The sequence below is a fragment of the Dromiciops gliroides genome, chromosome 3 (assembly GCF_019393635.1).
Source record: "Dromiciops gliroides isolate mDroGli1 chromosome 3, mDroGli1.pri, whole genome shotgun sequence".
Classification (NCBI taxonomy): domain Eukaryota; kingdom Metazoa; phylum Chordata; class Mammalia; order Microbiotheria; family Microbiotheriidae; genus Dromiciops; species Dromiciops gliroides.
The window spans coordinates 68240955-68255994 of NC_057863.1; the positions used below are offsets into that span (position 1 = coordinate 68240955).

Here is a 15040-nt window from a genome sequence, read left to right on the forward strand (position 1 = left end):
TTGGGGGAAATGCAAATGTTGCTAAGGTGACCGAAGGATGGGGCAACCTCCCCCTTTTTCCTTCCTCCTGCCCCTATCAATGCCCCAACTCTCTCTATTCCTAAACTACCCCTTTTTTCCAGTCTCCAGTCCATTCTCCCCCTCCTTCCCACTCACCCCCCCATCCTCCTCTCCCCTCTTCTCTCCTTCTCCTCCCCTTTCTCCCAGTATTGATTTTTCTTTACTGGGTTTTTTTAAAGGTGATTTAATTGCTTTTTTAAGGTTACTTCAGTCTGGGTCTTTGCCAAGGAAGTGAGGGGCCTGGCCACCTCTCCCCATCTCAAGCTTAAACTCCCAGGCTCCCATACCTAATCCCCAATTACCCACATGCTCTTACCTCGCTCCCCAAATTCACAGTCTTTCCAAAACCTTAGATCCCCTCTTCCCTGCTCCCCACTGGCATGCATAGTAAGTCCACGTCACCCCTCCCTTTTTTCCCTGTGGGAAAAGCAGGAAAAAGTTCTATCTCAAACAATAATGTGGCTGTAAAATTCCACATGCAGATGGAAAAGAGGGGTATCACCATGTTTGAGAGGGGGGTTCTGTGGTGGAGGAGTTGGTACCACCAAGGGACAACTCTCAAATCCTTAAAACACAAAGCAAATGTGAACAGGTACCACCCACCCCTCAACAACCTCTGCACCGCCAAGCAGTTCCCCCATTCCCCAGCCTTTCCATCACCTGTCTTCCACAGAAATGTCCCCATATATTCAACCCCTCATCCCTTTTGCCCATTTACCTCATCTGCCACTACGCCCCACTGCTCCTCCAAAACCACCCTCCCCAAGCCCCCATCTTCTTAACTCTTCACCCCTGGTCGCTCCCCCATTTCCCCTGTAGCCCCCCATTCCCACTCTACCCCCCCCTCTCTCCGCTTCCCTGCCTCCTCTCTGCTCTCTCCCTGCCCGGCTGCAGTTGGGTGATAATCTCCCTCATTTAGCCTCCCGGCTGCTTCCCCGGCTCATTGCCCAGCCGGTCCCTGGGGCCCAGCCCAGATTCCTCCCCCTCCCCAATCCCTATAGCCCATCCTCCCCCCCAATTCCTTTTTTGCTTCCCCCACATGAATGCAGACTTGTCCTATATCCACATACACACACCCCCATCTCTAGAGACCTCTTTAAGGGGTATCAAGGTCAGCTAGAACTGGTCTGGGCTTGGACTAGGCTACGAAGGTAGGGGCATCATAAAGACCCTGGTGATGTATGATGGGAGCATCTCCTGAAAGGTGATCTGAAGTACTGCTGGGAGTTACCATCAAACCCAGAGGGTATGTTTCCCTGTCCTCTTCTTGTTCCCTGTGGAAGCTGGCAGACATTTCAGTCCTCCTCTCCTTACCCCACCTCCAAGAGGGCCCCCCAGAGATGATGGGCTTTGAGACAGTGATTCAAGGAAAAAAGAAGGGATATCTGCACAGTCAGGCTGGGTGACAGCACTGGGAGCAGCTGAGTGGGTGGGGAGAGGAAGGGACAGAGAAATTCAGGTTTGGGGGGACAGGCAGGTAGGTAGGATTAGCACAGCTGGGATGGGGTCCATTTGAAAACCTGTAGTTCGGTTTTGGCAAGCTGCCTGAAAGGAAGACCCTGTGACCTGGGAAACAGCTGCAAAGAGCTATATATACAATCCCCCTGAGCCATGTCAATCCCTTACAACTGCCCCCCCACATACGCACAGATACACCCCACAAACCCTCAAAGGGAAAACGTAGGGACCCTCCCTGGGGCTGTCCTCCACCTCCCAAGTAAAGAAAGGACAGGGAGCCTCCACCAATCGTTAGAATTTATGTGGTTTTTTCCTCCCCCCACCCCGACCCTATCTTACCACACCCCCCCAGCCCTCCCCCCCCCGTCCCGTGTAATTAAATTGGTCCCTACCCCCTGATTTTTGTATGTGCATCTCCTCATTTAAGGTCAGAACAATCGCCATCCTCCCCCCCCCCCAAAATAAAACCTCCCGAAAAACCCTACACTGCAGGGCTTCGTTTTTTCTTCCTTCTTCAGGCCGACTCCAATTCCTCACCTCCAAGGATTCCCACCACCCCCACCCCCTCCCAAGTCACCCCTCCCCCAAGGGCTTCCCTTCCCCAGCAGCCCCTAGTGTCCCCCACTACCTACCCAAGGGGGGGGGGGAGGCAGTGCTGAGCCAGTACCCTGGAGTGGGTAGCGGGTGGGAGGGGATGGGGGTGGGGGGGACATGCAGGGGCTGGGCTGGTGAGCGGGGCTAGCGAGCTCCGCGGTGACAAACGGGCGGTGCGGGGGCCGGGGGGCGGGGGGCGGACGGCGGCTGATTTATCTGGGTTATTTATGCCGCGGACGAGGCAGGAGAAGCGGTTAATGAGAGTCCCTGGGAGGGGGGGCGGGGAGGCCGGGACGTGATCTGAGGCGGTTGAAGAGGGTTAGAGTCCCGGAAGGAGAGGCTCTGCCCCCAGCCCACCCACGCCGATACCACCCCACTTTGCCACTTCCCTAGTCCCGCATAGCCCTACCATATCACCCCAAACACCCCTGTCCCCTACTGTGAACCTTCTACTCTTGCCTCTAACGTCTTCCGTCGCTGTCCCCCCCCCACCCAACCCCTAGCCTCCCTGAGAGCCAAATCCACTCCACAGTGACTCAGACGGAAAGGGGCTAGAGCCAAGATTTGGGGAGTGGGGGAAGGGGACTACTAGACTGAGCTGGGGAGAAGAGCCAGGGCAAGGGGGGGGGGTCATAGATGGACAGAGAAAGGCACCAAGGACAACTAGAGGGGGAAAGACTAGAGAGGAGATATTGTAAAGGGGAAAGTCAGGAGGAAAGAGGTCAGAAATAGAGATGGCAATGGATGTATACATTGGGGGATATGGGGATCAGAGGGATGGGGTGCAGAAGGGTCACAAAGAAAGGGGGATGAAGATGAAGGAAAGGGCAAAGATGGGAAGGGAGAGAGACTAAGAGATTCCAAGGGAGTAGTAGAGCTCAGAGAAATGTGGAGGGAGGCATGGGATGCAGAGGTAAGCATGAAGTACAGAGGGAAAAGCCAGAGATAGAAAGTAGGGGTGCAGAGGGAAAAGGTTAGAGAGATGGGGTGCAAATGGGAAGAATCAGAGAAATGGGAAAGCAGAGAGGGATGGCAGAGAGATGGAGTGGAGAGACAGATGGGATACAGGGAAATATGAAGAACAGGAGAGAAGTTAAAGATGGGGTGAAAGAAAGAGAAGGGTCAGAAAGATGAGATGCAGGAAAAAGGTCAGATAAATGAGGTGGAGGGAGGGAGCAGGGGGCAGTTGAAATCAAAGTAGGGGGTACAGGAAGAGATAAGGTGCAGAGGGGAGGTCAGAGGGATGGGAGTGGAGAGGGGGAAAGGTCAAAGAGAGAGGGAGGTCCAGAGGACACGGTGAAATCCAGGGGTGACAATGGAAAAGATGAGTGTCAGAGGGAGTGGGAAAATAGAGAGGGAAAAGAGGTGAGGTCAGGGAGCAAAGGGAGTCAAAGAAAGGGGAAAAAAAAGAAAAGGATAGAGGTGGGGGGAGGAGGGAGATGGAGAAGGAGGGGGAGAGGGCTTTGCAGCAGTGAAAGCTGCTGGGAGAAGATAAGGCAGCAAAGCAGCAGGAGGGATTAAAGCTCTAAGGGGCAGGAGAGCAAAGGGAGGGGAGAAGAAGGGAGGGGAGAGGATAAAGGGAGGGAGGGAGAAGAGAGGAGAGGGATAGAAAACCAAGTGGTGAAGATCGGAGAGGGAAAATGGGGGGAGGGAGGTGGGTCTTGATTTAATCAGTGTGTGAGTGTGTGTGTGTGTGTGTGTGTGTGTGTGTGTGTGTGGAGAGAGGGGGGGAGGGAGGGAGGTCAGGGGTGGGGAGGAGAGGATCAGAAGAAGAGACAGGGAAAGAAAAAGAGGAGGAGATGGTCAGATGCTAGGGGTTAGATAATCAATCTGTAGTGATTTGGGGAATGGAGTGGGGAGACCTTCAGAGCGTAGGGACAAAGAGGGAGAGCCTGTCCCCATTAAGTAGCAGACCTGGGAGAATTCCCTCTTCCAAGCTCCCAGGGCAGCCTCAGCCTAAACAGAACCATGCCCCAAAGATAGATGGATGAACTACTGTGGAAGGACCTAAGGAATAGGGAACCACTAGGGTCTGGGGAGTAGGACAGCTGACAAGGAAGGTAATTTGAAGCTCAGAGCCCAGAACTGTTTCATACTCCAGAGAGCAGCGATTCCTCAGGAAGAAGGATAACAGAACCTACATTGCTGAGGGGCAGGTGCTTACCCTTAGGGGCCATGCTAGAAAAGTGAAACAGAGAAGCCTAGGAAATAAGTTCATTCAACAAGGTGAGGCCAGGGGCACAGTCAATACCCACGGGGATGGTGGGGGGATCCTCTTCAATATGCCTTGTGGGTCACAGAAGGAGAAGGGTTGACTGGCTATTATGTGGCACGTGGAGATGGTCATGCAAGTGGTCGTTCCCCCCACCACCACCCCCATCCTCCCGCCCATCTTGCTTCCTCTCTGCCATGCCTCAGACACCTCCCCAGCGATTTCAGGTTTGAGAGCCAGTTGGGATACTGCCTTCCCCCAGGCCCAGACCAGAAGCAGTTAATTCTGAGGATAGGACACGCTGTGCTTCCCTAAGGGCCCAGGTCCTGGGAGAAGTAGAGAGGGAGAGAATAGGGTGCTGAAACAGGGAACAGACTAGTGAGGGAAGCAAAGGGGGAGGAGAAGAGTGGGAGGAAAAAAATGAAGGTGTGTGAGCCTGTCAGAGTAATTGTGTGTTTTTGTCAGTTTTCACGTCTGTGTCTATCAGTACATCATGTTTGTATGTCTGTCAGGGGGTGTATCTGTGTTTCATTGTGCGTGTCAGTGGGCCTCTGTGTCATAGTGTGATTCTCTGTCTTTCTGTCTTGGGGAGAAGGCAAAAGAGGAGGGACATCCCCAGAACTGTCCCTACCCAGCCTCCTCCCTCTTTTGGGGGAGGGGGGGATGGGGGGGTCGGCTCTGGGTGCATCCAGCTGTGTTCAGTGCTGATGCGGCAGATGTGGAGGAGCGCCCAGCTGTGCCAGCTTCCATAGGGTGGGGGAAGGGGGGTGCTGCAATCTGCTCCCCAGCTAATGGCTGCTAAGTGCTTGGGGGAGGGAGAGGGGGAAGGGAACATGGATCCTGGCTCTCCAAGTAACTTAGTTGTTCCGTTAGTAAGATCCAAAAAGTCTCAAACCAGGCACTTCTCCTTCCCCATCCCTTATCTTCCATCCTAGTCCCAGTTCTTGTCTTCATCGTTAGCCCAGACCCTATCTGTCCCAGTTTTGGGGTTGTGTTCATTTCCATCCCAGAACGGTACTCTCTGGTTCCTGATGCCAGTCCAAATCCATCCCCGTTTGGAATCCCCATCCCTACCTTTTCCCCATGTGTCACCCCACCCCTCTCTCCCGCACTAGTACTCTCTCCCCCTCTCTGATTTTACAGAATAAGCTTTTTATGGAAAAGAAGAGCTCTAATGGCAAGAGCATTCACCTCCCCCGCATCCCTCTCCCCTCCTCCACCCCTCATCAGTGTACCCATCCCCATCTTCCAGCCCCATCTCTGTGCTCTCCATTACTCACCCACTCCCTCCTATTTTATAGCCTAGTAAATTTCCCTCACCCCAACATTCCTCTTTCCTGGAGTTCACTTCATCCCAGGTTGGAAACAAGGAATCTGGGCCCCAGAAAACGTCTCCTTCTTCTGAATTCTCTCCTTGTCTCTCCCTGTACCGGTCTATGCTCTGCCCTCCGTTCCACGCCTTTCTCTTCCATTTAAGCTCTTGTCCTACCCCCACAGGAACATAATGCCCCCCTCCCTCCTGACAACTCCCACCCAAAAGTGAGAGAACTGGTGTGAGGAAGATTTCAGTTCTCTCCCATTCCTATTCCCTTCCCCTAGCTCCTCACCCACTCAGCCCAACATACACACCACAAAATATCCAGACCCTCTCCCCCTTCCCCAATGAGTGGGGTGTGTGTGTGTGTGTGTGTGTGTGTGTGTGTGTGTGTGTGGTGTGGGGGCTGGGGGGGGGGTCCCGGAGGCCAGGGCCTGACACAGACTTATTGGATTTCACGGTGTTTTGCTGAAAAAATAATTAAATTATCATATTTATGACGGAGCTGCCGTGGCCTCTACCAGTCACACAGAACGGCAGGGTCAGGAGGGGAAGCAAGACCCCAGTCCCACAATATGTGTCCCCCAATTCCTTCCATTCACAGGGATGTGTGCTGCACCTGGGAGGGAATTCAAGTACCAAGCTGAAAACCATAGCTCCACCCCCAAAGGGGGGGAAAACCCTAGTTTGGGAGGGACAGGGAGGCAAAAGAGAGAAACAGTGATAGGGAAAGCAGCTGCTATTTCCTGTTCTCCCTTCACAAGCAGCCTCTAGGGGGTATGGGCCAGGAAAATGCATTTTCCACTCTCCACAGCAGCCTGATTTCTATGAACCCCTAAACCTAGCACTTGTCTGATGCCTAGAGCTGCCCTTCAAGTGGGCCCCTCAATACTGCCCGTGTTCCTTGAGCCTCCCCAACCCTCCCCAGGGCCCAGGCTTAAGCTCTCACATCGGTAACCCACCCTGAAACACATAACCTCCTGCTGCTGGTAACCCTCCTCCTCTCCACTCCCCCCCCCCCATTCTCTCCGGGTAATTAGATTCCTCTCAATTAGCAGATTACGATCATTACCAGCTCATCTGGCAACTAAGCTCCGCACCCACAGCTGGGAGAAGGGGGAGAGGGGGGAGCACATGGGGGTCACAGGCACATTGGTTGGGGACAAAGTTTTTGTTCTGAGTCCAGATCCCTTGGTTTGAAAATGAAGTCTCAAGCGTCAGGGCAGGGAAGGGGGAGATGACCAGAGCAACTGTGATGGCTGCTGGAATTTGGCTGACTGCCTCCCTTGCCCCCAGCCCTTATTAAACAGTCCCTCTCACCGAGAGCCACAGCAGCATCGAACCCAGAGTCCAAGGAGCAGCAGCAGCCAGGGACACGGGACTGGAGATGGAAAGAGCTTTCTCTGCTAACAGTGCAACTTGGGTAGCAGATGGAGCCAGCAAAGCGGAGCAGGGTGGGGGTTGGAGCAGAGCTCCAACCGAGGGGGAACCCGTCCATAACACACTGGGTCAGGCCTCGAGCTCCCCATGCCAGCTCTTCCCCAGTACTGACCAACCCACCTAGATGCTTCCCACTCTCCTTGGTAAGCGATCCTTTCTGCTCCGGAGAGGTTCAGTTTTGTGGGGAGGGCAACAGTTGGGGCTTCGAGTGTGGGTTGTGTATTGGGCGAAGTTTGGTTTTTTTTTTTTTTTGGGGGGGGGGGAGACAGGATGGGATGTGAGGCAATGTGTGTCTCCCTCCTGAGCAGTAGAAGAGGATGAAGGGGGGGAGATTTACCAGGAATCCAGATTCATTATTCATGAGCCTGCAGCCCAGAGACTCCAATTTAAATGCTAATGTGGGTGGGGGGGTGGGGGGGCCCTGACTCAGCTGCCCCCCTCACTCCAGTCACAGGCGGGAGACAGTCCTAGCTCCAAGGTTCATCGGGGTTTATTGGGAGGTGGAAAGGGAGTGCCCAGCCCACCCACATATCTCCCTCGGCCCCAGAGTACCAGTCAGTTGAAGGTTCAGCTCAACTGACTCCATCCCTGCCTCTCCTGAGCAGCGAGGCGAAGAGGCTCACTGGAGAGGGGCAGGGGGCATCCCCTTTCAGAGGATGATCTGGTTGGTGAAACTCCGGCTCAGCTCCTTGTGTGGCAACACAATGGAATTCAGGATCAGCACCTCGGCAGGAATCCTAACCCGGCAACCTGCAGGGTGAGTAGAATGGGCACAAGGAGTCGTCAAGAAGAAGGGAGAAGGCATCGGGGTGAGAGTCAGGGGCCACTCCTCCTGAGATCCCCATGTCGGCTCTCATGTCCTCTGGGAGCGACATGGATGCCCCAGCCATGGGTGGTGGGCTGGGCAGTGTAGTCGATAATGGAATGAAAGTCCCTGGTGGGGGAGTGAGGCCCAGGGTGGTTTCTGTGGATGCCCCCATGAGCTACCACTCACACTGGTTCTATACCCAGCACAGAATGGGTGGCACACACAGTCCGGGCAGCTCCCTGTCTCCCCAAACCAGTACCAGAGATACTGGGACCGCAACAGCAGCTCTGGGCACTGCTTCCCCTGGCACCAAGCCTTCCTCCCACTCCCTGCCCTACCCGGACACAGGAAGTCATCTCCCCTACCCAGGATGGTGATAGCAGGCAGCAACTTGCCATCCCGGAAAAGGCTCTCACTGTCCATTCGGGCCCGAGGATCGTTGGGGTTGGGGTCGTTGGGAGTCCCTTCCACTCGGGCCCACCGTCCTACTGTGCTCCCCCAGCCCACGATACTGTGCAGCACACACGTGTGCTCCTGTGGTGGGGGAGAGGAGGGAAGGGAGTCATCAGGGTCCAGACCTCTGCCACCCAGAGCTAAGAGCCCCAGGCCCCTTCCCCCTTTCCCTGTGGGAGGCCAGCAGCACTGCTCACTGGTGCCGCCCATGGCGATACCTGCCCACTGCTTCCACCCAGCTCATCTGAAAGACAAGTCACAACCATTTTCCTTCTTCCCTGAAAATAGCACATAGTGCTATTTTCTGAGTACGATAGTGTTGGGGGTTTTTTAAGTGTTTATTGCCACAAAGTAGACAAAAACATATACAGCAGGGGCTTCAATCAGGGTAAATCTCAGTGCTCCATGCCAACAGCAAGGCCTCACACTTCTCTGGGGCCTCTTTCTTCCTGACTCCTATCAAGCCTGGTCCTCATCTTTGACTTCGAGCTCATGGGGTCTCAGCCTTGTAGGAGGCAGCCAAGGTATCAGAGATTGGCATCAGGAAAACCTGAGCTTGAAGCATGCCTTAGACACCTACCAGCTCTTCATGAGTGATCCTGGGCAAACCACTTAACACTTAAATCTGTAAAATGGGGGCAATAACAGGACCCTATGCACAAGGTTGCTGTGAGGACAGAAGGAGATAATGCACGTGAAGGACTCTGCAAACTGAAAGCACTATGTAAATGGCAGCCATTATTAGCAGTAACCTGGACTGAGCTGAGGCACTAGTGCTGACCCTGACCCCTCCTGTGCTCATCAAGCAGTACAAAAGTATGGGGGAACCCAAAAGTCTGCTCTCTTTAGACCCCAGGGAATGTGGGATTTCCACTCGGGCTCCCTTCTCACAGCCCCCATCCAACCCCATACCTGCAGAGTAGCACCGTGGAGGACAATGGACTCTCGGAGTCGGACGCCCTCGCCTACAGTCACACCTTCCCCGATGGAGACATTAGGACCAAGCTATGGAGAGAACACAGCATTAGAGCTGGAGATTATCTGGTACAGTCTCTGAATTTGACAAGTGAAGAGCCCAGAGAGCAGGGGTTGGCTGAGTCACATGGCTAGTTAGAGGCAGAGGCAGGGGCATCAGAGACAAGAGGTCACTCCCATTACTTCCTCTCCCTAGGAGCCCTGGAACTATGACCCCACTCACCACTGCAGATGAGGCCACCTTAGCCGTTGGGTGGATAAAAACATTTCCTATAAGCAAAAGAGAAAGCCTGGGGGAAAAACATCCCAAACCAGCCCTAAGAAGGGGAAGGGGAAAGGGAAGGGGAAGAGGAAGGGGAAGGGGAGGGGGAAGGGGAAGAGGAAGGGGAGGGGGAAGAGAAGGGACTGGGGGTCTCAGATGCAGGTTATCAAAAGTTGCATTTCAGATAGTAAGGGTTAGCTCACAAGAGGCTGGTGTCTGAATTGACTCTGGGGAGGGTTAGAGCTGTTACCTCGGATGCAGGGGCCTCCAGGGCTGAGCTGGGCCAGCCGCTCGGGGTGAGTGACTTGGTATCGGTTCAGGTAGAGGCGAGAGGCATAAAGGGCAGAACTGTGGGGACATGAAGAGGAGGTCAAAGGCAAAGAGGTCCTGACGCCACACCCTTCCACCCCACCCCACCCCAGCTCTCTCCAGATGGAATCCCCAAAGTACACTCCAACTGTAATAGCCTCCATACCCTGCAGACTTGATTTGACTCCAGATCCCGTCGGTGAGGTGGACGTAGATCTGGCCCTGTCCGGAGAGTGCCGTGAATACATCCTGCTCCAGCCGGATGGTCCCTGCCCCAGGCCAACTGCCTGAAGAGCCGTCCCTAAGGGGAATCAAGGAGGTGTTGGGTGCAGGGGAAAAGGAAGTTTGGTGGTGATGTCTGAGGGACTGTCCAGCTACTTAAGCACATTCCAAGGACTTGGTGGCCTGGAATCAGACAGCGAACATGTCCAACACGCCTGTGGCCCACAAGACTCCCGAGTGCCCCCGGATCAGATTAAGATGTAATTGGGGGGCAGCTAGGTGGCACAGTGGATAGAGCACCGGCCCTGGAGTCAGGAGGGCCTGAGTTTAAGTCTGGCCTCAGACACTTGACACTTACTAGCTGTGTGACCCTAGGCAAGTCACTTAACCCCAATTACCTCACCCCCCCCCAAAAAAAAAAGATGTAATTGGGAAGTACTTAACAAAATAAATAATACAACACAGATAATGTTCATGTGTGGTTTTCTAAGTCAGTGGCAGCCAAAGAGATGTTCACATATGGCTTAGTGGCCCCTATTTCTATCTGAGTCTGACACTGCTTCCCTTCAGCACATCCCTGGGCAGATGTTGGGGAGGAGGCACTCACCGACACCAAAGATGTTCAGGTACTCATACCATACCACCCCCCCAAGGCGATGAGGCGATCACAGTGCCACCCTCCACCCTTCTCCTTCCCCACCTCTATCATCACATGCAGCCCCAACGCTGTGGGAAAGCCTAGAGGGGGAAGGACCCAAGAGCCTGGATCTGCCTTGGCCTCTGCTATTCCTTCCTCTCCTTATGCCCTCACAGGCCCTAAAGCCCTTCTCCATTTCTATCCCTTCCCCTGTCCCTTGATTCAGAGACAGACACTCACCCCAGATCAAGACAGCTGGTGAGGCCAGAAAAAGATGAAGAGGGAGATGGCAGGGACAAAAGACACCAGGAACAAACAGAGAAGCAAAAGGAAATGGACCGAGAGGCCGAGACAGTGAGAATGGTAAACATGAAGGAATGAGGCATGAAATAGGGGCTGCATGAGATGAGGAAATGGACATGAGAGCCGACACGGGGATCTCAGGAGGACAAAAGGTCCCCAGTGCCCCAGACTTGCGGTCATGGAACAAGAGGATGCAGAGATGACCCCAGGACAGGCAGGGGGTAGGGGCAGGGTTCTTTGAGGGACCCATTTCTGAAGTCATCTGACCAAGAGGGGGTGAAACCCAAAAGGGAAGAGGGTGGACCAGAGGAAGAGGGAACAGGAGCTGGGAGAGGGTGGACAGGATGGGGCCAAGACGAAAGGGAACAGGACAGGACCAGGCAGAGAAGAGACGTCTAGAGGTCTGCATCTCACAGTTGCCGGTCCTGCTGGTTTCGCTGGAAGACATCACGAAGGGGCTTCAAGGCTTCCGGGGAGAAGAGGTAGATGCCACAGTTGATGATGTCGCTCACAAAGGTGCTTGGTTTCTCCACGTAGTGCAAAACCTGAAGGGGATGGGAAGAAATGGGGAGGGGGGGGTGGAAAAGGATGATGGCTGCTGCTCCCAGGAGACTCAACGGGGCTCAGGAACCAAGAGCTTCACTTGAGGACAGATGGCGAGAAGGCACTGACAGCCAGGCTCGCCTAAAGGTCTGTGACCTCAGGGATGCTGGGGGGCTCAAGGTGGAGCAGAGCTCCCCTGGGGGAGTCACTGCTATTAGCAACAAGAGCCAGGGAAAGAGACTGAGGCAACAACATCACCTTCCAAGGACCCAGAGATGGAATGAGGGAACACCCAGCAAGAGCCAAGGACAACCACAACCCCCTCAGGGCAGGGATGGCAGCCCAGGGAACAGGAGTCTGGCTTCCCCTCTGTCTTGGCCTCTCCCTACCTCATGGGTTTCAGGATTCTCCACGATACAGCCATAGTTGAGGGACTGAGTCCGGTTTGCCTGAGAGACAGAGACATGGGAGCAAGTTGGGGGGAAGGGCCTTGACTCCTTTCAAACAACAACTGCCCGACCATGGAAGTCCTTCACGGCAGCCCCCCTCTACCTTACCAGAACAGAAGAGCAAGAGGGCACTGGGGGATGGATGGCTGCTCTCCAAGCTCTTATGTCATCTAGAACAAGGTCGAGCCCCTCCGGCACATCCCCATCTCTACTGACCCCTGGCACCCCCTCGGAATCAGTGCCCCACCTTCCCATCCCTCTCACCGTGGTGCCAAGGAGCAAGAAAGGATGGGGCTGGCGTCTGTGGGCTTCCAGCATGGCACCCAATGGGAAGTCTGAGCAGACATCGGCATTAAGCACGAAGAAGGCCTCAGGACTCCCTGCCAGGATCTGGTCTCGGAAATGATACAGACCACCTCCTGTCCCCAGCGGGGCAAATTCTTGCAGGTACCTGAAGCCAAAAGACCAGACCCACGCAGATGAGATCTAGCGAGGAGCACCTACTCCCTTGGGCCTAAGTCTCTGATCCATCTCTGGGACATCTCCACTCAAGCCATGCCCCCCTCCCCATGCCCCTCCCCACCCCCTCCAGTTCAGACCCTGGAAATTCAATGGAATGACAGCTTCTCACAGAACTTCCTTTCCTTAGGATGATAAACTTACAGATATCTAAGTGGACCCACCCTGGAGGTCACTGAGGCAGAATCACCCCTCCCCACCCCACCCCCACACCTGATAGGAAGGTGGAACTCCTGTTGAGCAGCCTCCAAGAATCGAGTCAGTGCTTCATCTGGTTGGTAGAAACCAATAAGGAGAATCTCCTGCATTCCATGAACCTTTGAAGGCATTGAGGTTAGGAAGAGAAATATTCAGGGTTATAGGGGAAGACAGAGGAGGGGGAGGGTAATGACAGTACTGAGAAGAAAGGAAACAAGCATTTATTAAATGCCTACTGTATGCCAGGCAGTATGCTCAAGACATATTCTCATCGGATCTTCTCAACCCTGCAACGCAGGGGCTGTTATTATCTCCATTTTACAGTTCAGAAAACTGAGGCAAACAGAGGTGAAATGAGTTGCCCAGGGTCACACAGCTAGTGTCTTGAAGGCTGATTTGAACCTGGGTCTCTGACTCCAGATTCTGCACCAAGAGATGGGCAAGGGTCTTGGACTCTTAGAGAAAGGTGAGGGGAAGGGTCCGCTCAAGCATATGGGGAGCTCCTGGAAAGAGCATCCCTTGGGGTAGGAGGGTCTACACTGCTTTGGGGGAGTTACCTGGGCACAGGCCTCTATGTGATGCTGGATCATGGGGACTCCCGCCACGGGAAAGAGTGGTTTGGGCACTTCAAAAGACAAAGGTCGGAATCTCGTCCCTGGGGTTAGGGTAAGGGGCCTTCGTTAGGGTCCTCCCTCTCTGAACCTCCACCCCACCAGGACACCCAGCCACTCTCACTCCCAGGCCCCCAACCCCCCAGGTCAGGCCCCTCTGGATATAAAGATGGCGGACAGACTGTAAGCCCGGGTACCTCACCCTTCTGGGGACCTCCAATCAGGATGACTGCCTTGAGCATGGTGAAGGTGACCACCTATTCCCTGAAAACCCCAGACATACCCTGTTCATACTCCAAAGGTTCCCAGATCCTGAACCCCAAATCCTCAGAGGGACTCCAAAATTGACCCCCCCAGCCAACCTCAGACCCACAGATTCCCTTCAGACACCCCCTTCATTACCCTGAGCCCTGACCCAGACCCATTCAGAGCCTCCAAGCCCAAACCTAGGCCACTAAACCCAGACACTGCTCCCACTAGACCGAATGTCACAGACCACCCCCAATTTCTTTCCACGCCCAGACCCTAAATCCATGAACCCCCCAAAAGACCCCGTCAAGTATGAGACTCTGAACCCTAATGAACCGGATCTCTACAGAACCTGAGACCCAACACTGACCCTTCCATGAGTCCTGAACCCTTCAGTCTGACCCGCCCCCCTCGCCCTTCACCCTCTATCTCTATGGTGCAGACGCTGAGCCCCCAAGCAGTACAGATGATGAACCCCAACAATGATCTTCAAATTCATCCCCCTCCCCATCTCCACTGACCCTGGGCCTGACACTGACCCCTCCCCAGACCCTGAACTCCCACTGACCCCTTCCAACTTCCAACCTCTCCCAAAGGAACTGCCCCAGGCGGCTCTTACTCAGGTCCGCAACCCACGGCCCACCTCAGCCTACACCCCGCCCCGATCCAGCGGGAAGGGGGTGGGTGCCTGCGGAGGGGGATCGTGCACGCGCACGCGCACGCGGGCGGGGGAGCTGCTCGACTCGGGAGTCCCTACTGCCCCTCACATCAATTCGTCGCGCCGGGATCCCTCGACAGTTCCAAAATCCTTCCGCACACGTGTCCTCTCGGACTTCGCGATAATTCCTCGAGAGGGCATGCCGGGAGGTGTAGTTTTGAAGCTTTCCCTTCCCTCCTCATAGGGAGTTACTGAAACGAGACCTCTGAGGGGGCGGAGCTTCAAGAGCTAGGGGGCGAGGAAATAAATTAAAGGGTTGGGATAGAGCCGGTGAAGGGCGGGGCTCATGAATAGGGACTGAAAAAGGGAAAAACCATTGTAGGATTTGGAGCTGTCAAGGACTTCATACATAATGTAATCATAGATTAACCTCTTAAATAAAAGGAAAAAATGAGCAAACTGAAGCCCAGAAAAAGAATGTAATTTTCCCAAAATCACAAAGCTAATCAGGTCTTCTGACACAAAATTCAAGGCTCTTTGGGCCACCCCACGATGCCTCCCTCCCAGGGTACGAGGTGTAGCGGGGATGGGGGCTCAGAGAGTAGGTTCCACGCAAGCAGATAAAGGCTAGAAAAAGCTCACCCAGATCCGGTGGGGTGAGGGGAACGAAGGGTAGCCTGGCAAAGCTAAAGATGTTAATGGAACAGGAGGAAGAGAGGGAGGAAGGGGCTGGTGGAGGAGAAGGGGGAAGGTAGGAGGGGGAGA

The 15040-nt window shown here is 54.4% G+C and overlaps 1 protein-coding gene across 8 annotated transcripts; it reads right to left on the bottom strand.

The window, feature by feature from the left end:
* Window positions 1-7555: 7555 nt before the first annotated feature.
* GMPPA (GDP-mannose pyrophosphorylase A) lies at window positions 7556-14474 on the bottom strand. Of its 8 annotated transcripts, none has more exons than XM_043998198.1 (14): window positions 14385-14474; window positions 13571-13632; window positions 13315-13412; window positions 12773-12876; window positions 12305-12491; window positions 11981-12040; window positions 11463-11593; window positions 10986-11000; window positions 10053-10187; window positions 9828-9925; window positions 9539-9585; window positions 9253-9345; window positions 8253-8421; window positions 7556-7829 (listed from the first exon to the last, which is right to left on the bottom strand). In XM_043998198.1, the coding sequence occupies exons 2-14, from the start codon at window positions 13608-13610 to the stop codon at window positions 7729-7731; spliced, it is 1278 nt and encodes a 425-aa protein (XP_043854133.1). In that variant the 5' UTR covers window positions 13611-13632; window positions 14385-14474; the 3' UTR covers window positions 7556-7728. The 8 variants fall into 8 exon arrangements, with proteins under 8 accessions (XP_043854133.1, XP_043854131.1, XP_043854132.1 ...); XM_043998196.1 differs by having other exon boundaries at window positions 14237-14436; XM_043998197.1 differs by having other exon boundaries at window positions 14261-14433.
* Between the last annotated feature and the right edge of the window lie 566 nt (window positions 14475-15040).

Coding starts and splice junctions, on each gene's coding strand:
- GMPPA (XM_043998198.1), bottom strand. CDS start 13,610: ATGCTCAAGGCAGTCATCCTGATTGGAGGTCCCCAGAAGG. Junction 12,877..13,314: donor ACATAGAGGCCTGTGCCCAG/GTAACTCCCCCA, acceptor ATGCCTTCAAAG/GTTCATGGAATGCAGGAGAT. Junction 7,830..8,252: donor GCCTGCTATCACCATCCTGG/GTAGGGGAGATG, acceptor CTCACCCTGCAG/GTTGCCGGGTTAGGATTCCT.